The sequence below is a fragment of the Neophocaena asiaeorientalis genome, unplaced genomic scaffold (assembly GCF_003031525.2).
Source record: "Neophocaena asiaeorientalis asiaeorientalis breed wild unplaced genomic scaffold, Neophocaena_asiaeorientalis_V1.1 scaffold122, whole genome shotgun sequence".
NCBI classification, from domain to species: Eukaryota; Metazoa; Chordata; class Mammalia; order Artiodactyla; family Phocoenidae; genus Neophocaena; species Neophocaena asiaeorientalis.
The window spans coordinates 508628-530658 of NW_020172725.1; the positions used below are offsets into that span (position 1 = coordinate 508628).

The 22031-nt window shown below is 35.9% G+C and overlaps 2 protein-coding genes and 1 long non-coding RNA gene across 3 annotated transcripts in view; 2 read left to right on the forward strand and 1 right to left on the reverse strand.

Annotated features, from left to right (window-relative positions):
• MYEF2 (myelin expression factor 2) overlaps positions 1-22031 on the forward strand; it is a 58296-nt gene that overhangs the window by 2931 nt on the left and 33334 nt on the right. The window lies entirely within an intron of this gene.
• CTXN2 (cortexin 2) lies at positions 1157-12922 on the reverse strand. The gene is made up of 2 exons (XM_024740288.1): positions 9605-12922; positions 1157-1865 (listed from the first exon to the last, which is right to left on the reverse strand). The coding sequence occupies exon 2, from the start codon at positions 1806-1808 to the stop codon at positions 1563-1565; it is 246 nt and encodes an 81-aa protein (XP_024596056.1). The 5' UTR covers positions 1809-1865; positions 9605-12922; the 3' UTR covers positions 1157-1562.
• On the forward strand, positions 5762-10794 carry LOC112396519 (uncharacterized). The gene is made up of 2 exons (XR_003002586.1): positions 5762-6148; positions 9183-10794. It is a non-coding gene; the product is annotated as an uncharacterized LOC112396519 (long non-coding RNA).

The window sequence follows — 22031 nt, forward strand, 5'->3', positions numbered from 1 at the left end:
TATTTATCTCCTGGTATATTCCTCCATTCAGTTACAGAGAGTCAGAATTTTGTAATTGGAAAAAATTTTTAAATTATGTAATTCTATTTTTTTTTAATTTATCAAATGGAAAGAATGAACACTGGAGAGGCTGAATAACTTACATTGAGCCATTACTTCTTAGGGTTTGATAATCTCTTTAACAATTACCAACAAGGATAATAAATAATGATAGCAAGTTATGTTTAAGCAGTGTTTTCTTTTTTTTAATATATATTTATTTATCTTTGGCTGCGTTGGGTCTTCGTTGCTGCGTGTGGGCTTTCTCTAGTTGCAGCGAGCGGGGGCTACTCTTGGTTGCGGTGCACAGTATTCTCATTGCGGTGGCTTCTCCTGTTGTGGAGCACGGGCTGTAGGTGCATGGGCTTCAGTAGTTGTGGCGCACAGGCTTAGCTGCTCCGTGGCATGTGGGATCTTCCCAGACCAGGGCTCGAACCCGTGTCCCCCGCATCGGCAGGCAGATTCCCAACCACTGCGCCACCAGGGAAATCCCTAAACAGTGTTTTCTGGTTTTCAAATTACTTTCCCACTCATTATATGTAACTTGGTCCTCCCAACATTTTTGTAAAACATGTAGGATAGGTTTCTTTATCCTTGTTTTGCAGATATGGAACTTAAGTTCCCATTAGGTAACTTTCTAGGTCATATTGCTTGTTCTTAGCTAGGCAACATTAGAATTCAAATCTCAGAGTTTAGGCTCCTAAACTGAAAAACTTTTCATGACGTCTTAAAAATCCTCATTCATCTCAGATCCCTGGGTTTCCAGGTATATTTGTAGAGCTCATAGGGCACTAGAATTAAAAGGGGTGTTGTTAAAAATCCTCTGGTTAGCTTCCTCAATGAAGTCTACAGAGATAAGATGACTTGGCCAAGGTTGATAGCTCTATTGGTGGCAGAGCGGAGACTGGACTTCTTGTTTCTTGTTTCCATCAGGTCATGATGAAAACTCCCTTTTTAATGCTATTTATAAAAGGGGAAGAGGAGGGAGTATCAGTATGATCCCAAGCTAGGGGATTTTATTGCAAGAGATCCTAGAAGGAGAAGAAATAGAAGGGTCAAATTGTGACATGTGGGGAACTTTATGGCCTATGGTTGCTTGTAGGGTTTGTATGAACATTGTAGACCTATGGCTCTTATTAGGAAAATCATATTCTATTTATTCTTTGGACTGAGGGGTCCTTATCTTTGACACCTAATTCTCTAGAGCAAGGGGGGCAGAGTCAGGAATATGGAGAGAGTGTCTGGGTATTGCATAGGGGCAGATGCAGGAAGAATAAAGATATTATATGTGGCTGGAGTTATCCTTATGCTCTATTCATTAGAAACCTCAATGTGAGGACAGAGGAAAGTGAGGAACCCCAGCAATGGTTTATCACTTACACAGCATGGTGGATAAATTAACCATACACCTTTATTGAATTCAGTGAATGAAATGATCTTCCTCCAGCACACTGAAGGAAATTACAGTTGTGTCCACCATGTGCCCCAGTGTTATAACCCTAAAAACTATAAAGCTGAAACACTCAGGCAAGTGCATATTCAAATGTCCCTTTATCAAACTCTTCAATTTCACCTTCCCATGTAGAGGAAGGCATGCTACTATATGGGTCTAACAGGATTTTGAAGCATCTGATGATAAGAATTCCCAAGAAGATACACAAAATCCCAACAAAAGCGAAGCCAGTTTTTTGCTCCAGAGTCAACGAGAAAGCTGACACTTCGTTGACACTCATCTTAGCTGAAGAGTTGCCACAGTAGGTACTACTCATTATTCACTGTCACATCATTTTGGCTCTTCAGAATTCCTGCTGGAGTCACCTCTTGGCCTAGATACAAAATTGGACTCAGTTTAGTTTTATCCATACATGGTATTAGGTAGGTAATTGTTTTGTAAAATCTGGCATTTTTCAAACTCTCTTGACTTAACTCACAAAAGATACATGAAAACATTATCAGATATGGATCAGGATCAAATTAGTATTGGAGATGCTACTTCTATTGTAGTAATTACAGAATTGCCTTTGTGAACACACAAACTATACCTCTGTACACTAAATATAAAATCAAGTATGAAGGGGAATAGTCAAATAATTAACCCTAAAAGCATTTGATTCATTAAGTTAGGTCATTGAGTTGATTCATTAAGTTAAGTGATTCATTTGATTCATTAAGTCATTGCTTCTTTGACCCAAGTTGTCATCTAATTTTCATTTCATTTTTGCATGTATCAAAAAAACCATAAATTATTATAGGGTGTAAGCTGGTCAAGCTCTCTAAAATCTATGTTTTAAGGTCTATCTCCAATGCCATTTTGTCTGATAGGTTCTGATCCTTTTAAATAGGTGTAATACCTTCTTTCTTTTTCACCCCCCTCCTTAGCTTTTAGACTTATGTTCTTGTATTTTCTTTTCCACTACCACTTCATACACTAAATGCTAATTTCTTAAAAAGAGAAACTGTGTTTTAAAAATTATGTTAAAAAGAGCAGTACCCAACATAGTAGCTTGCAAGTAACAAGCCGCGGTAGTTGTGGACCATTAACCATCTCACCACCGTCTCCACTGGCTCTCACACCCTAAACAGACATAAAATCCAAGTTAAACAGCATGTTTTCTATGAAATTCAGCTGCAAGTCAAGCTCCCCAGACCCCTTGCCAACCAGATTCCCACTATCTCTAAGCTCCTACTATGTTGAGAGTCTAAAACTACAGCAAAAGTGTTCAAAAAGTGTGTGTTGAATTGAAGCAAAATAGATTTTTCCACTTGCTGTCTTAAAGTTAATTAAATTAACTAATGAAAAATCAAGATTAGTTAATTAAATCAAATGGTTACTAACCCACAGCTGCCCTTCTTGAGAGGACTGTCACCAAAAAGCTTCTCATCTAATAACTGAGAATAATAGACTGCTGGTGTTTTTGTCTTTGTTGTTGCTTCTTTTGATAATTTTAAGAATTGTGTTTATTAAAATGACTGACCCTTCAGGTTCTTTGGGGTTCAATTTTCAGAAAACAACTGAGACAGAACAAGGAATGGGAGGTAAGGAGTGGAGAAAGGGAGTGATTAATAAGAACAAGCCTTGTAGCTTTCAAAATTGTTCACCAACTTATACACGAGTTAATATCAAACAATATTTATTTTATACTGGCTTGGATTACAAAAGAGCTCTGTCTTCAAACCTTAAGTGTTAGAAATATTCAATACATTGTGGGATATGCTGGTTATTTGACTTTTTTGTTTAATAGAAGGAAAAAATGTTGTTTCAACCCCATTTGTTGAATTTCTTTACACCAAATCATTTTTCTACCGTAATAAGTATGGTATACTGAATATATTTTAATTTTTAAAAATGTCATATCACTTAAGTGTTTCAGAGTGATTTTTCTGAAGATTGAGCTCTTGTTGTACAATTTATCCTGTAGAAAGTAGGGGAGACTGGACTGAATAATGACCTTGGGACTTAACTAGAACTTTTTTTTCTGACCAAATCTTTAATTTTATTGCTTTGTCATTTAAAGGTCTTTTGTTGAGATTCATACACCCTCTGGTTCATTTTTTTAATGGGTGGACAAACTGAAAAGAAGGATGTTTCTACATGGAGATGCTGGATCAACCATTTGACTGATTCAGCCAAGTAACTTGTTGAATTTTTTTTTCACAAGAGCCATGGCCTTGCTAGGCTATACCATTTGACTATTTCCTCGGACATGTAGGTAAGAAGAGGCAATAAGCCTGGTTTACTGGTGGACACAGTAAACAAACTCCCTTCAGTGAAGGACTTGTTGCCCAGCACATGGGAGGGCTACCAGCAGATAATCTTCAGCTGCTAGCTCCTTCCATGGATTGCCTCAATAGCAGAGAGCTGCCTCTCTGTAACCCAAGGTTACTTCACTTCCAACAGCAGACAGTTTTCAATGACTGATTAATGTGAAAATAAAAAGGCCTGGCCATCTTGAACTCTGAAGAACCATTCTAGGGAGGGAGATGCAAGAGGGAGGAGATATGGGGATATATGTATAGGTATAACTGATTCACAAGAGTTCATCACGGGGAAAACCAAGGCTGTTCTTTCATCACAGTTCAAATTCTGCCCACTCCTGCTTAACTCCCCACTCTTCCACAGGTGTTGAGCCCAAGGGCACTACTCAGTAAACATCCTGCACACTACTCTCTGTCTCAGAGTCTGGTTTCTGAGGAACCTAACCTGCAACAATTGGTATCACTATAATTAAAACATCTGGGCAGTTTTAATGATCTGTGCATTTTCCAGCTAGTTCATTTTGCCACCATGCAGAAATAGCCTAAACTGAGTATAGTTATGACGTTAGCTAAATTTATTTACATGTTTTTAAAAATCATGAAGTAGACATGTACACAGGGTCATAACTGATCATTAGAAGACTTAAGTCAGTTGGCTCTTAGCTTGTGATTAATCCACTAGACTCTGTTATTCTTATAAAAACCCACCAACTGACCAAACAAACCAAAAGAGACATTTCCTAGCTGTGGCAATAAAACACGCAACTCATTTTTCACCATTAAATTCAAACAAGGTATTTTCCTAGTTAGAGTTACAAAATCCCTTAAATTTTTTATTACTATTTGTCTAACGTATGGCAGACATACGTTATATGTCTGTCATACGTTAAAACACAGCATAATGTTTTGTTCTTAGAGTCTTAGGCAATCTGTGAATTGAATTACTTATTTTAATGGAAAAATAACTACTTCTCAAGCGGTTACCACCGTTTCTGGCATGTTGTAGGTATTTAATAAATATTTGAATTGAATTAAACTAAATGTATTGAAAAATATAATTTTTGATGAATAAAGTTCTGGTTTTAAAAAATCTAATTTTTAAATTCAGAAAACATATTTTAAAGAAATGAACAAGAAAACTTTGATTTAAAAAATATCAGCTTTGGGCTTCCCTGGTGGCGCAGAGGTTGAGTCCGCCTGCTAATGCACGGGACACGGGTTCGTGCCCCGGTCCGGGAAGATCCCACATGCCGCGGAGCGGCTAGGCCCGTGAGCCATGGCCGCTGAGCTTGTGCGTCCGGAGCCTGTGCCCCGCAATGGGAGAGGCCACAGACATTAAAATTCAGCAGCTCACTCAGAGTTCAATGTTTCTGGTTTTTTAAAATAATTGATTAATATAGCATTCCCAGAAAGACTCACATGATTTGTAATATTCAAAGGTAGGGAAAGTAGATCTTTTCTATCAGCCTTGTTATTTCCCTGCCATTATCTATGGAAAAGTATGTAGCCATCATATTATTTTGGCGTTAACTACCAGGAAGTAGATGGTTAAATTTTGTACTCAGTCAGAATGCCTTTGTTAGCTTAAGACTTCTGGTATAATTACCCCTTCTTCCCCTGACTTTGCCTTCTTTACTACTTGGCTGCTCTGGTTACCCTTAGCTAAGAAGGGTAAGATACTTCAAGGATACTTAGCTAAGATACTTCAAGAGCTTTTGGAATTGGGTAGGAGTACAAACAATGAATGGATATATAGAGCCACTGTTAGTAAATGAATACAGTCACCATGTTTTATACTGTCTTGGAAGAACAGATAAATGGTTGTCTCATGGCTTTATACATAGTTTATAAGCCCTCTTTGGCTATCTATTGTTGGTACCAATATAAATGAAATGCAGAACAAAAACTGGGAGCTGAATGAGGTTAAGGTATTATATAATAATGAATATGGCAATTACATTTTAGTTATTCATTCAACCAGTATATATATTGAATATCTGCTCCATGCCAGCACTGTTTTTGGTCCTGGATTATAATGATGAACTACAGAACAATGTGTGCCTGCCATGAGTGGAGGAGGAGACAGACTCAGTTATTTTTAAAATTGTCTATCTATCTGTCTATCTATTATATATCAGGTAGTCATAAATGCTACAAAAGAAAGCAAGCAAGTTAAGAGGAAAGAGAATGATAATGAATAAAGGGCACTTCTTTAATTGAAGAAATCAGCAAAGGCTTTCCTAGGGAGATGACATTTGACCTGAAGTCTGAATGATGTCAAGAAGGGAGCTGTGAAAATATCTGGAGGAAGAGCATTGAAGTTTGAGGAAACAGTCATTGCAAAGGCTTTGAGGTGAGAGGATTTCATACACAATATGTTCAGATAAAGAAATTGACCAATAACACATTAAACTCCCTACTTGTACAAGATGGTTTAATGGTTATCAGTTGACAAAGAAAAGGCAGAAGTACTTTATATACTTCTGTCTTTTTAACCCATGTAGAATGCTCTTTAGAAATGACCCCAAAATCAAACAATAAAAGGAGACAAGAAAGTAGTAGAATAATGTTTAGCTGCATTAGATGAGTTAAAACTCCCAGGATAAGATGATTTATAACTTGATGAGCAAAAACCTTTGAGAAATACCTGACCATGAGAGTGCTGCCAGAAGTATGGACTTGGACAGACAAATGTCTCAATTTTCAGAAAGAGCAATGGGAAATTGTGAAAATTATATATTGGTAACTTGGAATTAATCTTTGTTACAAATCCGTAATTAATTATTTTAATTAATTAAAATTAATTTAAATGCTAATTTGTTAGCACTCACTAAAAGTTAAGATTAGGTTAATAAGAAGTAATGCCAAATTCACTTCTTTTTTGGAAAGTTTACTACTAACATGGAATATCAGGGAAATAACATCGACATGGTTTAGTCGATGCAAATAGCACAGCAATGCATTTAACCATCTCCCATGATATCTTTTTTGGGGAAGATGGTAAGATATGCCTGGATAATATTATTTTTATGTAGAGTCATAGTTCACTGAAGTATCCTAATAAAAATTGGGCTCTGTAATCATAGAGACAGCTCTCTAATGTAGTATCACAAAGGTCTAACTCTATCTACATCCTCTTCAGTGTTTTTGAACAGTAACTAGGTTGAAGACATTGAAGTGATGATTATTAAATTTGACACAAGGCGGGGCTGAAAACTATAAGTTAGCTCACAGAATCAAGATTCAAGACAATTCTTATGACTGGAATTCTGGATTGAAACCTGAACATAAAATTTAATTTAAAAAAATTTAATAGAAACACTTCTCAAGTCCCATATTTAAGGGGGAGGGAGGGAGATACACCAAACTTGGATGGGGGACACTTGACCTGGAAGTTCATGTGAACAGATGTTTTATTAATATCTTAAAAGGAAGAACTTTGACTTTTATATTCATCTTAAAATTCTACCTTACACCAAAGATGAAAACAAAATACAAGCCAAGGAGAACACCTGAAAGGGTCGTACTCAAATGTTGAAAAAAAAAAGTTTGGCCATTGCTGCAGGCATTGTGTCCACACAAGCAAATAAGTGAAAAGCTAAGCAATTGCCTACCAACATGTTCAGAAAATAGATACCCTTGGGAATTTAAGCCATATATGCAGTGGTTAAAATACCAGTATTTTCAGGCCTAAATTTTTCAAAGATTTGCTCAAACTTTCCATTTTGCTTGCTCTATTAAATGAACAACTTGTCTCATTTCAACCCCAAGTCTAATGTTTTTGAGAATATACTGCTAAGTGTGCTGAGCTCTGTACCTTTCAATTAATATAGAGCATAATATGATATAAGAGTAATAACAAAATATTAAGAATCAACAGAGGTCTTCAGAGGCAACACTGATTTCTTCATTAATTAATAAGGTATCCAAAATTACTGGACAACTGTGGATAAAAGATACATTTCTTTCACTTTCTCTAGTCTCTGGAACAGAAGCAAAAAAAAATTAGCAGTTTGTGCAAAACAGACATTTTAATGCCTACCTCAAAGGGAAAATATCTTAATATCCTCTTTATAGGGAAATAGAAAATGAAAGAAATATGTGAGAATTTAGACCATGAAGTTACAAAACTAAATAAATAAACCCTTATGAGAAAAAAATTGAGAATAAAGAAATGAATTTTCAAAATAAGAGTAGAGTGTAAAATTATGTGGTAAAAGTTATTTTTAATATGCGCTGCCACAAAAAATGGCTAAAATTATCAACATTGTACAGTTTAAATATCAGTCTCTATGTGTTTTATGATTAAAGTATTTAAGTATATTTCTGTAGTACTACTGCAAATGATAAAATATTGCCTCAAGCCGCGTTAACTGGAATCAATGTTTAAGTATTCTAGAAATGAGAAAATGAGTTGAAAGCCCATTATTTCCTTCATGGCAATTGTCAGGAACTGGGATTTCTAAGTTCTGATGAGTCATAGGATTGGGCCAAGGGTATACCTGTAGACACCAATAGGCCCAGATCTCATGGAGCTGCTTTGTAGTTAGTAACCAATAAATAAGCAAACACAGTCTTTCTATGACAAGTCATACAAATCATACTATTGTAAGTAGTCAAGCAAAGATAACAGTATTTTTACACCTGATTTATAGACTTCCATATACATGAATGTTATGTGCGATTTTTTTTTCTGTGAAATAAGTTCATTGATTGGAGATATAAAAATTCAGTTTTGAGAAACATATAGTCATTTAATCATGCAACAATGTGTAACTGCAGAAACCAATATTGAAAAGTATGTGCCTATTAAAAAAGAAATTCCTGTATTTTATTTTAATCAACAGGTTTTTTCTCCTGTTTATTCATCTATTAATAATATTCCAAACAATATATCTAAAATAACTATTATAGTGGAATATGGTGTTCTAGATGAAAACTATTATGATACTTGTCATTAGATATAATAATCTCTAATGCTAATGATATGAACATTCATAATTTAATGAAATGAGACATATAGGAAAATCCAAGCTTAAAAAATAATGAATTCTCCCATATACACACCCCTTGAAATATCAAGATTATTAAATCCCATTAAAAGAGGGAAAAGAAGCATTATTGAGGCCACATCTGCACAGAGCTAGTTAGTAATTTGGAATGGAATATGTTGTAATCAAAGGAAAACCTTAAATAACAAACCCAGATGTCTTCATCATGATGAAGTGCATAAATTTCAGGCCTCCCCAGGAATCCAAAACCTTGAGATATGCCAAAATCAACCTCCCCCCCAACCTTTCAGATTTCAACCTTTAGAGAATTTCCCTCTTAAGAGAATCTTTGAATGGCTCCTCAAGGACTCTGACATTCCTTTTTTTTTTTTCCAGAAGCACTGGAAACCTGGTCTGAAAATTCTCAAAATGTCTCACTAGTGAAACCTGGACTGTCATTATCATTCTGCCTTGTTTGTCTCCAGTTCTCTTTGGACATATTAAACTTAAGAAGCATAGAAATCACCTACCAAACATTATGGAAGAAACATCAGCAAGCACACAACAAATCCACTTTTTTTTTTCCTTTTGTCAGCAGCATCAGCAGAAACATTAGGGCTCTTTCTTCTTTAGAATTTGAACTCAGCAGCCCTACAGACTCCTTCCCCCTCTCCTCCCTCCCCACCTCCTTTACAGCTCCCTAGCTTCAGAAATACCAGAAAAGGAGACATGCTTTTCATCTGGACCTGCATTAGAATCCTGTCAGTTAATGCGAAGGGTAGGGGGAGAAAGTTACTCCGCAGGGAGAGACGTCTCACCTTCCATGCTTGTTGCCATGGAGATGAAATCCAGCCAGTAGATTTAAGTGTTGGCAGGTTTGTCTGTGTTCGCTGATCGGTTCGGTAGCAATGTAAAAGACGTGTCCTGGGAACCTGCGTGGAGTCCCAGTACTGCGGTTATCGCTTTACTGGCCTACGTGTGTAAATGTCTGTATCTGTCGGTGAGGGGCAGAAGACGTGTGCGCGCGCGAGTATATTTGCAGGAAAATGTGCACGGATTTCTTCCATGTGGCAGTGTGTAAATATTTGCGCGCGCGTGTGCGTATGTGAGGGCGTCTGACCGTGTGTGTCTGTGAGAGAAAAGCGGTGGGCAGTGAGAGGGGGTAGGGAATCGGCCACGGCAGCAACAGGCTTCATATAGTCCTCAGCTCTGCAAAAAAAAATAAGAAGGCTCATTTTCACTCATATCACACTTGGAGGTTAGCAATCGGAGTTCATCACCAATTTGTCTTTCTAAGGCAGTGGAGGTGTTAATTAATGTATTGTTAAAATACTTGTTTTCCTCTTCTGTCTGCATCAGTAGCTGTGCCGCGGGCATTTTGTTGTGCTCGGTGACTGCAGTCTCAGTCGAGGAGTAGGCAATCAATTCCTATGACTTCTCATCCTGTAAAGGAAAGACGTGGGTGACGGGTGTATTGGTTAAACTGGGGACCGCATGCGTCATTTGGAGTTATTTTTCCCTACCCTTCGCCTTGCCTATGCAAACCCAACAGGATCCCCTCCTCTTCTTAGGAGTAGGTGCCTAGGCGCTGTCCGTAGTGCTGAAATGTTGCGTAGTATGACCTACCTCCCACAGACGAGCTACAAGACAGCAGAGGAACGCTCCGATAAAGCCTACAGGAAGTTGTGAGACACGTTTTCTGAACGGTGTTGAATATATAGAAACCAAACCTAAACTGCATTGAAAGCAAAACAAAACAAAACAGACAGGCAAACAAACTCAGGTGTAAGGTTCCAGTTCTACTCATCTTTGGATACTATATACAGAACCTATGAGTTGCAAACACTTGTAGATTCCTTTCAAACTTAATTATTGACTTTATGAATTATTAACTATTCAGAGATTGGGAAAAGTGTAGATGTGGAATTAGGTCATTATTCATGTAAAAAAATGCTGAAAACAAGTAAAAGTGTGTTATAGTTCAATAATAAAGTGAAGACAAACTTTATGTTCATTTAGAGTATTTACTAAATTAGGAAATTTCATGGTCTTACAAAAAATGAGCAATGTATGACTGTGAGTTCATACAAGACTATACTCAAAAACAGTTATTCTTTTTCATTTAAAACTATTAAACACCCTATAATATAGGCCCACCAAAGAGAGTGGAAGAAGTGTCTTCTTCTGGGAACATGTTCATTGCCATGGTTTTATTGACTCTTTTTTAAGCTTGCTAAGGGCCACATCCATTTTTGGTACTATATACTAGGGCAGTGCTTCTTGAAATTGAATGTGAATCCCCTGGGGATCTTGTTAACATGCAGGTTCTCATTCAGTAAGTGTGCGATTGGGTCTCAGATTCTGAATTTCTAACAACATCCCAGGTGATTCCAGAGGTTGCTAGTCTCAGGACTAAACTTAAAATAACAAGGTTCTAGAGATACTGTGTTCTGGCCATGCAGTCACCCACAGAGTATGCAAAAGGCAGTCATTATCTTTCATCTATTCTCTGTATGTTTCTAGACTGTTGCAAAAATATTCTATTCAAATAAGTTCAGAGATTAACCATTTTATTGGCACAATATTAACAAACTGTTTATGAATTTATCGTTTGATTGATTTTGACATTGTCTAGACACATGCTACAGTCTGCTTCACTCTATATTTCCATACTATGATCTGCAATCACCCATTCTCTTTGCAAGCCAAGCTTAAGAAAGCAGAACCAAGTTACGTGATTCTACTACTGGTATATGGGCCCCACTCCAAGAATTTGTTATCATGATTGAAGACTTAAACTTGTCATTTTATGACTTTAAATATGGTTCTGTAGTAAATGCTCATGATACTGATTTTTAAAATTTAGACATTATAGATCTAATTCTCACCCAGTTTAGAAAGTGGAAGATGACCATTGTTTCACAGACCTTTTGAATGAAATCTGATCTGTCATATCATTGACATAATACATTTTTACTTAGATTTTGAAGAAATCATCCTCTGGATGATTTTCTGATTTTTAAAAAAATCCATACCTACATCAGTTGTACAGTGCTTTCAGTTAATGCTTTTGAGCTGATGCCAAAGGAAAGTTTTGACTATAAATTAGGTTCCTTGGTGTTAGTTGGTGCATGACCTTGACCTTTTTCAAGCTATATGAACAGTGGTGATGTTCTGAAAAGTCTGCAAAGTGGTTCATTCAAGAAAGTGTAATGGATTAAACATCAATTATGTTCCACTTCCTTTGTTATATGCTGGGATACAAAGATGAATGAGATTTGGTCTCTGCCCTTGATGAGGTATTTTGCAAAACAGCATGGCAGATTCTACAAAGTTCTATAGAAGCACAGAGATTAATAATGTATGTTTTATTCTCCATTGCCAAAGAAGTGATGAAGAATAGCAAAATAGAAAAACCCAGGTGTATTTAAAATACAGGTGTATTTCCAGTCATTGCCAATGTCTGCTGCCCAACTTTTAATTACAAATTGTTGAAAGATATGAAATATATGAACGCTTTTCTAAAGCACACATGGTTAACCTGTACTTCTGGATTGTCTATGATTTATTTTCAGAGGAATCCAAATTATTAGAAAGGTAAATATATGGGTGGCATTGTTTAGACCTCCTCCAAATTAATTGCCTTTACTATGCATTGACTTTACACTTTCAGCTTATATGCAAGTATTTTATATAAAGCAATCCTTAACTTACACAGCCTGCTCTATGTCTGCTATGGGATTGTTACTAAAGACTTGCCCAACACATCCTTTACTATTCCTAATATGACATCCCTCAAAAAACATTTTTTTCCATACCAATTTCATGAAATGAACTTTCATACCCCTCCTCTTCACTTAAATCATCCCAAGGTAAGTGGTGTGTTCTCCTCTTATATACAATATATATCCTGTAGCTGATCACATGTGCCTTTTCTTTTAGTTACCAGGGATGTCAGGGTCAAATTAACAGCTAAAAATTAGTAACTATATAAGATCTTCAGGCCTCTATATGTGTGTTCTTTCTTTATTGCCTTGAATACTGCCATTTTGTTTGCTCAGGTATTGGTGTATTATTTTCTTTTAATTATCTGTTTTAATGTGTGTCCTCATATAAATGTCCTCATGGAATCAGAAATGGAGTAAAAAAATAAAAAATAAGTAAATAAGTAAATTTTTTCTCCACTTTTTGGCAAAAAAAATGTTGACTACTGGGGGAATATATATGGTTGTTTTATAAATTTGTTTTTAACATGATATTAAGTATAGAAGAAATGATTAGTTAGCTATGAAGATAAAAATCTAACTTATTGTGACTAAATAATAAATGTTAAGCTAGTAGAAGAAAAGTTCACTTTATATAACTACAGATCAACTTTATTTCAAAACACATCGTTTCCCTGTTTCTCCTTCTATACACTAAATAGTGTCCCTTGTATGACTAGGACTTTTTCTTATGTCAGCGAGCAGAAGTATTACTTATCTACCTTGTTAGAAGATGTGGTAACTATAGAAATTTAAAGAACATGACATCCCCATTCTAATGAATATACTATAGTATAAGGGTGTCACAAAGGAACCGAAAGCAAGAATTTCCTCCAAGTCAGCTCAGGATTCTTTTCAGAGGAAAATTTTGCTTGCTATGAATTCTACTCACCTTGATTCCAGCTGACTTCTTGCTCTCAAGTTTTCTACAGTGGGATCCTCTCTTGAACTTATTAGGCCAACATGTTACCTCCAGCTTTTCATGGAAATCTACATCTTGTCTGGCTTAAGTTTGTTTATTCTTTCTGAGCTAAAATGTTTGAGAGTAGCTCTGCTTTTCTATTTGAAAAATATTGTTATTTACTCAAATATTGGATACTACAACTTTCAAATGCACAACTTAAAAAATATATTAAAGACAAATTTGAATTACTTTTGTTATAAACATTAAAAAATTAATCCAATGTTTATTTAGCTTTAAGTGGTATTAGAAAGTCACCTGTTTGCTTTCTAAAAATACATTCCTGTTTTGGAATTTTTAGGTACTTATGCCTTATTTTCTACATAAATGGTTTTAATCGTTTTGGAGGATTAAGAATGATTTTGAAATTTCAATAGGAAATATATGCCCTCTCCCTAAAAATATACACATGCAGATAATTTCACTCACAATTCAGAGCATTCATGGCCACTTGGATGTCCATTTTTGTAATCCCAGAGTAATCCAAGGAATGCTTTAAAAATTTCTGCTGTAAATGAATGGTCCATGGTCTCATTCTGTTTCACAACTAAGTATTGACTGTCTTAAAGTCCTGTATTTTTTTTTAACATCTTTATTGGAGTATAATTGCTTTACAATGGTGTGTTAGTTTCTGCTTTACAACAAAGTGAATCAGTTATACATATACATATGTTTCCATATCTCTTCCCTCTTGCATCTCCCTCCCTCCAACCCTCCCTATCCCACCCCTCTAGGTGGTCACAAAGCACCGAGCTGATCTCCCTGTGCTATGCGGCTGCTTCCCACTAGCTATCCACCCTACATTTCGTAGTGTATATATGTCCATGCCACTCTCTCACTTTGTCACAGCTTACCCTTCCCCTTCCCCATATCCTCAAGTCCATTCTCTAGTAGGTCTGTGTCTTTATTCCCATCCTACCCCTAGGCTCTTCATGACATTTTTTATTGATAGGGATTGCATTGAATCTGTAGATTGCTTTGAGTAGTAGAGTCATTTTCACAATGTTGATTCTTGGATTGGAAGAAAGTTCTGTATTTTTTAAACCACCCTATTAGTTTTCTATTTTCTTTCCTTGGATTTCTTCCTCTAGGTTACTTTACCATCTCTAGAGAGTAGCCAATGCTGAATATGCTGAAATAGGATTAGGGAGTACTGTAATAAGATGATCAAATTTGATTATGAAATAATGGTGGGATTTTTGTCAACAGTGAAGAAATTATCTAAGGGGACTCATAAGTGAATTGAGCATATGACACTTCAGTGTAGATAATGATCTAATGCAAGTCTATTTGATGAGTCCCATTGAAAATGAGATGTTATGTTTTGGTGGTAAACTTTTCTGCAAAGAAAAATGCACTAAATATGTCAGTTCAGAGTGAACTATTTAAATGAAGTTTCATTTAATTGATTTTAATTTTACTGCCCATAATCCTTTCAATTAGACTGTACTTTAAGTCCTCTCTATATTTACTGTTGAGTATAATGAGTATGATAGGGTACTGTGGGCACGTACCCTATGAATGTGTGAGCCATAACCACAGTATAATATTTAATTGGCGTAAGTTATTTTGCTGGGTTAAAAGAAACAGAGAAATAGAATCAGTTTATTCTGCTACAGTGTATGTTTCTGTAATATGAATCAGTTAATATGTAATTGACAAAAGAATGGGGATGTCAAAAGAATGTGAAAATTGGTTGGTTTATACACGACTTTCCCCAATACATTAGTGTTTTGACTACCAAATGAAAGCAGTTTAACTCTAAGTTCACTAACAAAGCTGAATGCAGCAAGTTGTGGAGGAAAGCAGTCCTATACACACTGCTCGTTCACTCCTCCTTCTTCCTCTTGGCTCAATTTGGCCATATGCTCTGTCTTGAAAATGCATATTGAGTAATTGTTCCTGATCTTTGTGCATTTGCCCTTGTTTTCATAATTCACCCTTTACTTACACTTTTTCATCATTCTCTCTTAATTAAAAAAAATTTTGTGGAGTTTTAGATATATTGTAATGTATATTTTAACTTGTATTTTCATTAGGTTTATAAATATTTTTGTAGTGTTTTTGTGAAGTTTCATGGGTTTTACATTGGTTTTTCCCCAACATGAATTTTTCCCTAAATATTGCCAGTTGTTTTTTAAATTGAATGAACTTTATTTTTTAGATAGTTTTAGGATTATATAAAAATCAAGCAGAAAGTACAGAAAGTCCGGTAACTTTCCTTCACCATTGGTGGGAATGTAAATTGGTACAGCCACTATGGAGAACAATATGGAGGTTCCTTAAAAAACTAAAAACAGAGCTACCCTATGACCCAGCAATCCCACCCCTGGGCAGAGATCCAGAGAAAACCATAATTCGAAAGGATGCATGTACACCAATGTTCACTGCAGCACTATTTACAATAGCCAGGACATGGAAGCAACCTAAATGTCCATCAACAAAGGAATGGATAAAGAAGATGTAGTACATATATACAATGGAATATTATTCAGCCATAAAAAGGAATGAAATAATGCCATTTGCAGCAAGATGGATGGACCTGGAGATTGTCATGCAGAGTGAAGTAAGTCAGAAAGAGAAAGACAAATATCATATAATATTGCTTATATGTTTGATCTAGAAAAATTGTTCAGATGAACTTATTTGCAAAGCAAAAATAGAGTCACAGATTAGAAAACAAACTTATGGTCACTGGGGGGTGGGAGGCGGAATTGGGAGATTGGGATTGACATATATATACTATATATAAAATAGATAACTAGTGAGAACCTACTGTATAGCACAGAGAACTCTACTCAGTGCTCTGTGGTTGCCTAAATGGGAAGGAAATCTAAAAAGTAGTGTATATATGTATATATATAACTGATTACATTGCTGTACAGCAGAAACGAACACAGCATTGTAAAGCAACTATACTCCAATAAAAAAATAAGTTAAAAAAAATCACCTGACATACCATAAGTAAAAAAAAAAAAAGAAAGTACAGAAAGTTCCCATGTATCTCTTTCCCCCTTACCCAACAGTTTCATCTGTTATTAACATCTTGCATTAGTGCGGTACATTTGTTACAATTGATGAGCCAATATTGATATATTATTACTAAGGTCCACAGTTTACATTAGGGTTAACTCTTTGTGTTTTACAGTTCTATATGTTTTGCCAAATGTATGTCATGTATCCAGCATTATAGTATAGTTTCACTTCTCTAAGTATTCCTTGTGCTCCACTTACTCATTCCTCCCCTTCCCCCTAACCCACCATGTTAACCCCTGGAAGCCATTGTCTCTATTATTTGTCTTTTCCAGAATGTATGGAGTCATACAGACTCTTACCTTTTTCAGACTGGCTTTTTTTCATTTAACAATAAGCATTTAAGTTTCCTCCATGATGTTTCATGGCTTGATAGCTCATTTCTTTTTATCACTTAATAACATTCCATTGCATGGATATACCATAGTTCGTTTAGCCCTTCACCTATTGAAGGACATCTTAGTTGCTTTGAATTTGGGGGAATTAAAAATAAAGATGTTATAAACATCACATGCAGGTTTTTGTATGAACATAAGTTTTCAACTCATTTTGGTAAATAAGTAAGGGTATATTTGTCTTTGTAAGAAGCTACCATGCTGACTTTCAAAGTAGCTATACCATTTTGTATTACCACCAGCAATAAATTAGAGTTCCTGTTGCTTCACATTCTTCATCAGCATTTGGTGTTGTCAGTGTTTCGGATTTCAGCCATTTTAATAGGTATGCAATGGTATCTAACTGCCATTTTCATTTTCGATTCTCTCATGGCAAAAGATGTTGAATATCTCATGCTGATTTTTCATCTGTATATCTTCTCTGATGAGGTGTCTGTTCAGATGGTTTCCCACTTTTTAATTGGGTGGCTTGTTTTCTTATCGTTGAGTTTTAAGAGTTCTTTGTATAGTTTGGAAATATGGCCTTTATCAGATACATGTTTTGCAAAGATTTTATCCCAGTCTGAGTTTGTCTATTCAGTTTCTTAAGTTGCCAGATATTTTTAGGGAATGGTTTTGTAGGACATGAGTTTTTGTTTTTGTTTTCAGAAATGCATGCATTGTTAAAGAAGAAACACTTGTATACTTGATATCAGATTTCTAAAACTAAACCAGCTAAACTGAGCTCACACCTCTCATAAGCAAAGCTAAGATGAGTGAGTATTCAGTGAGATTGGAAAGAGTCTACAAAGGGACCTTATCTCAATACTACATAAAAGTTGGTATAAAATAAGTTGAAGCTAGTGGCTATTGTATAAAACAGTACTTAAAACTATGAAGATTTTAAGGACAGATTATAAACCTGATATTTTGAGGACTGATTAATTTCAATATTTTTTACATAGTTTTCTGTATACACAGTAATTCTTATATGACTGCCCCTAAGACTTTAGATGATGCTCAAAGCAATAAACAGTTGGGAAGAGTAAGATATGATTTTTCAGAAATGTTTTTGGCACTAGTTTCCAGAAATACTAGGAGTCCAGATGCAGAAATCAAGGTTGAAGTAAATGGACACTTATGCAAGCCTATATTTCCTTAATGACTTTGGGACTGTCTGACAGAAATACCATGCATAATCTGAAGGATACTTTGGGAAATTCACAATTGAGATTTGTTAATGGACTCAAAAGAATAATATAAATTACAAATGTTTTTACATATTTAACCTTACTTAGAGATGCAGGGATTCCTGCGTCTAACAGACACAATAAATGAATGGACGGATGAACAAATAAATATAGTTATTCTCTCCTTTGTTTTGGGATACCTCCCTCAGAATATATACCAAATGGCTTAGACACTGTACCAAATATTACTTACTGATACTCAGCATCATCCTCACGCTTCTAATCTCTCCCTTGTATGACATTTCTCAGACTCTGTTGCCAGCAGTATTCCAACCTAAATTCTACTAATGAGAGGCACTGGTATAAAATTTAAGGGGAGGGAGAGGAGAAACCACCAATCTCAGCAGAAGCAACCTTGTACGCATCAGCAAATGGCAGATGAGATTTATGCCAGCAGCTTCTGGGCATAAGGAAGTTCTGAAACTTATCTGCTGCCACATGAAACAAAGATAATTGGTGATGGTTCCCATGATTCCTTCCCTTCCTAATTTTTCAAACCCTAGCAATAGCTCCTAGACCTTTGCTCCATCAATCCTACTAATTATTGTGTAAACCTCTGTCTTTGTGCACTAGCTCCTACATGAAATATCTATGGCTGGATCGAAAGCTTTAATTCTTCTCCTGACTGACTACCAAATAAAGCAAGAAATGAAAATCAGGAAAATATACCTAGTCAACTTTGTTTATATACATCTGTATGTTTATAGTTGTGTGTATATACGTATATATTTTTAGCATGTTTAGACAGTTTGTGAATTGAAATATAATGACATGAAATCACTTCAGCCTACCATTCTACAATACACCATGAAAAAAATATATCACATTTGTATACTACTGAAAAAATACTGTTTCCAACAAAGTAGGCTCATACGCAGCCATCAGGAATGGTGTAACCCTTGTTTTAAAGGGTTGCAAAAGGGTAGAATTTTTGGATTCTGTTCAGTTTCATGAAGCTGAGGTAACAGAAATCAAATGCAGTGCCTAAAGGCAATGGAGGTTCTTTCTCTCCTCAAACAAGAAGTTTGGATATAGGCAGTCTAGGGCTTACACAATGGCTCTGTGAGGTCATCAGTGTTTCAGACTCCTATTTTTCTAATTTTGTCATCCTTAGCTTGTGGCTCTTGTCCTCAAACCTGTTACCTCGTGGATTCAGAGGGATACTTCACCCTTTAGCCTCACAGGAAACAAGGAATGCAAAGAACTTATTAGGAAAGATCCTTCTAGAATCCAAGTGTATTTATCCTTACAACTTCTTAGATAGAGTTGTGTCCTATGGCCACTTCCAGTATTTTAGCTGGGCATATTGCTACTAGACAAAATTGTGATTCTGTCAGTAAGAAAAAAAAGGGAGAATGGATACCAGGCAGGAAACTTGTAGTGTTCTACAGCATACAGGAAAGGAACAAATAAAAACAAATGTAAATGATGTCCTCAGAGAAAATAAATTTAAAGCAGTATTTGTGTGACCACACTGTAGAGGAAACTATTCAAGCAAATTGGTTATTACAATAAAAAATTATGACCATCAGGATTAAGTTCAACTGTGCATAATAGAAAGACTCCAAATAATAGCAAATTAATCAGAATAGAAATTTTCCTCCTATTGGAAACAAGTTTGAGGTAGGAATGTGAGAGTTGCTACTGTGGCTTCAAGGTGTCATCGGAGACCCTAATTCTATTTTCCTGTTCTGCCATCCTCAGTACTTAGCTTTCAGTCATAAGGTCACTTCATGGTCCATCACGGTTGCTATTGGTGCAGACATCATTTCTCCATTCCAAGCCAGCAGCAGAAGGAAGCAAGAGAGGACAAAGAGGCCATTCTTCCAGTTAAGTCAGTTCCTTCTAAGGAACCTCCTCCTCAGTCCTCACAACATTTCTGCTCATACCTTAATGGCCAGAACATAGTCACGTGGCCATGCACAGTGGCAAGTGAGGCTAGGAAATGTGGACTTTTGGCAGTATTCACAGTCATCTAAAATAAATTTCTATTATCAAATAAAAAGAGGAATTGGATTATGTTAGTTATGAAGTCTGTCATCACCATTTATAGGATTATATTCAAATATGCAGGACAGTGTGTGGATTGAACTTTATTATTCAACACTCCAAGAAATGTATTTCCCCTTCTAAATGTTGTCATTGAAAATTGAGAATGATATTGCTAAAAGGGGCAATTATTTAAGTTAAAAACAATATTTGCTATAAAGTAACCATTTTCATTAATACTCTTTGAGTTAGGATACCAAATTTGGAATAGTTAAAAATATTACCATACGATATCCATGGCTTTGGGCAGATGAAGCCTAATTCATGGAATTACTCAAGAGGAGGGAGTAACTATGCCTATAGGAAGGGAGGTAGGGCAGAGCTGTTGGAAGTTTGCTCTTCTGATCTTCCTTTTAATGGAGTTACTGGGGTGAGATTGAGGAAAAGGCAGGGTGATTTAAGTTAAGAAATTAGAACGTGAATAAAAATTGAGACTCAAGTAAGTTACCAGGAATTACAGCAGTCTTTAGTCTCCAAAGAAAAAAACTGTCCCAATATTGCTTACAAAAATCAATAGTAAATCTGTTAATGGGCAATGACCCTAGCATTGTAAAGTGGAAAAAAGAAACAATTATCTAAGGAATTCAAGCAAAACTCTTGGTATTATCTGAATTATTTGAATAATTGAGGTGAAAGTGGAATTTCTGCCTAGATTATTCAGATAATTGCTTAATTCTAAACCTCTCTTGGCTAGTAGAGAACTTTCTTCAGTATGTAATTTTCGTATGGTAAATGCTAAAAAATAGACTCCTAAGTTAAGCAGAGTAATAGAAGGAGGGAGAAGGAGAGAGAGAGAAAGGAAGAGAGAGACAATAAGTAGTTAATTGTCAGGTTAAACCTGTTCTTTCCAGTGACAATAACCAACATCCACTTTTTCACCATAGAATTCTATGGTGAAAAAGTAAACTATATATGGATTTCAGTATAACCTGTTGTATTTTTTAAAGTTATAAATTCCTTTCTAAGTTCCAATTCTCTAAAGTTTGGAAACAGTGGCTTCAAATCCAGCCATTTCATTTTGTAAAGCCAAGTAAACTGACTTAAAAATCATAGCATACTTTTTCTTTGACTTCATATTATTGGTCTTTGCCTTCAGTTCTTTAAGGCAAATTAAAAGGATGCTAGTTGCTACTCTATTCTCTTCTTTGGTAGCAGAACCCTAGGCAGTGAGCCCAGCTGAAAAATTATTTGCCCACCTCCCTTACAGCTGGGTGTGTCGCGTCACCAAGTTCTAACCCGTGAGTCGAAGTGTTGGGTGAGATTTCTGGATAGAATTCTTCCTTTCTGAACTGCTTCTGGTCTCCAATGTGACAAGATGCCTAGATCTCCTGTAGCCATCTTGGGCCATAGGGTGACCTTAAAAATGTTAGCCACACACTAGGATGGTGAAAGGTTAAGATATAAGAAACCTGAGTTCATGGTCATTGTGGAGCTACTGTATCTGCTCTGGAATGCCTCCCTCTGCACTGTTTTTACTTAAAAGGGTAATAAGTTCTATCTTGTTTAAGACACTTATTTCTAGGCTCTGTTACCAGCAGGTGAACACAATTCCTAAATGATACACATATTAAAGTATTATTTGAAAATATTTTGGAATTTTAGGGTTAAGTTTCCAGATATGTATAATGGTTCTCCCTCTCTCTCCTTTCCGTCTTCCTTCTGCTACTCTATTACAAACAACTGTAAACACACACATTTCAATTTGTGAGATAAAACTATGTGAGGCTGTATCGGTAATACATTTTGTGCAATTGCAAAAGAAAGATTTTGCAGTAGGAATTGTGAGAAGATAAAAGCTAAAGCATTAACTCGAG

Coding starts and splice junctions, on each gene's coding strand:
- CTXN2 (XM_024740288.1), bottom strand. CDS start 1,808: ATGAGTAGTACCTACTGTGGCAACTCTTCAGCTAAGATGAGTGTCAAC.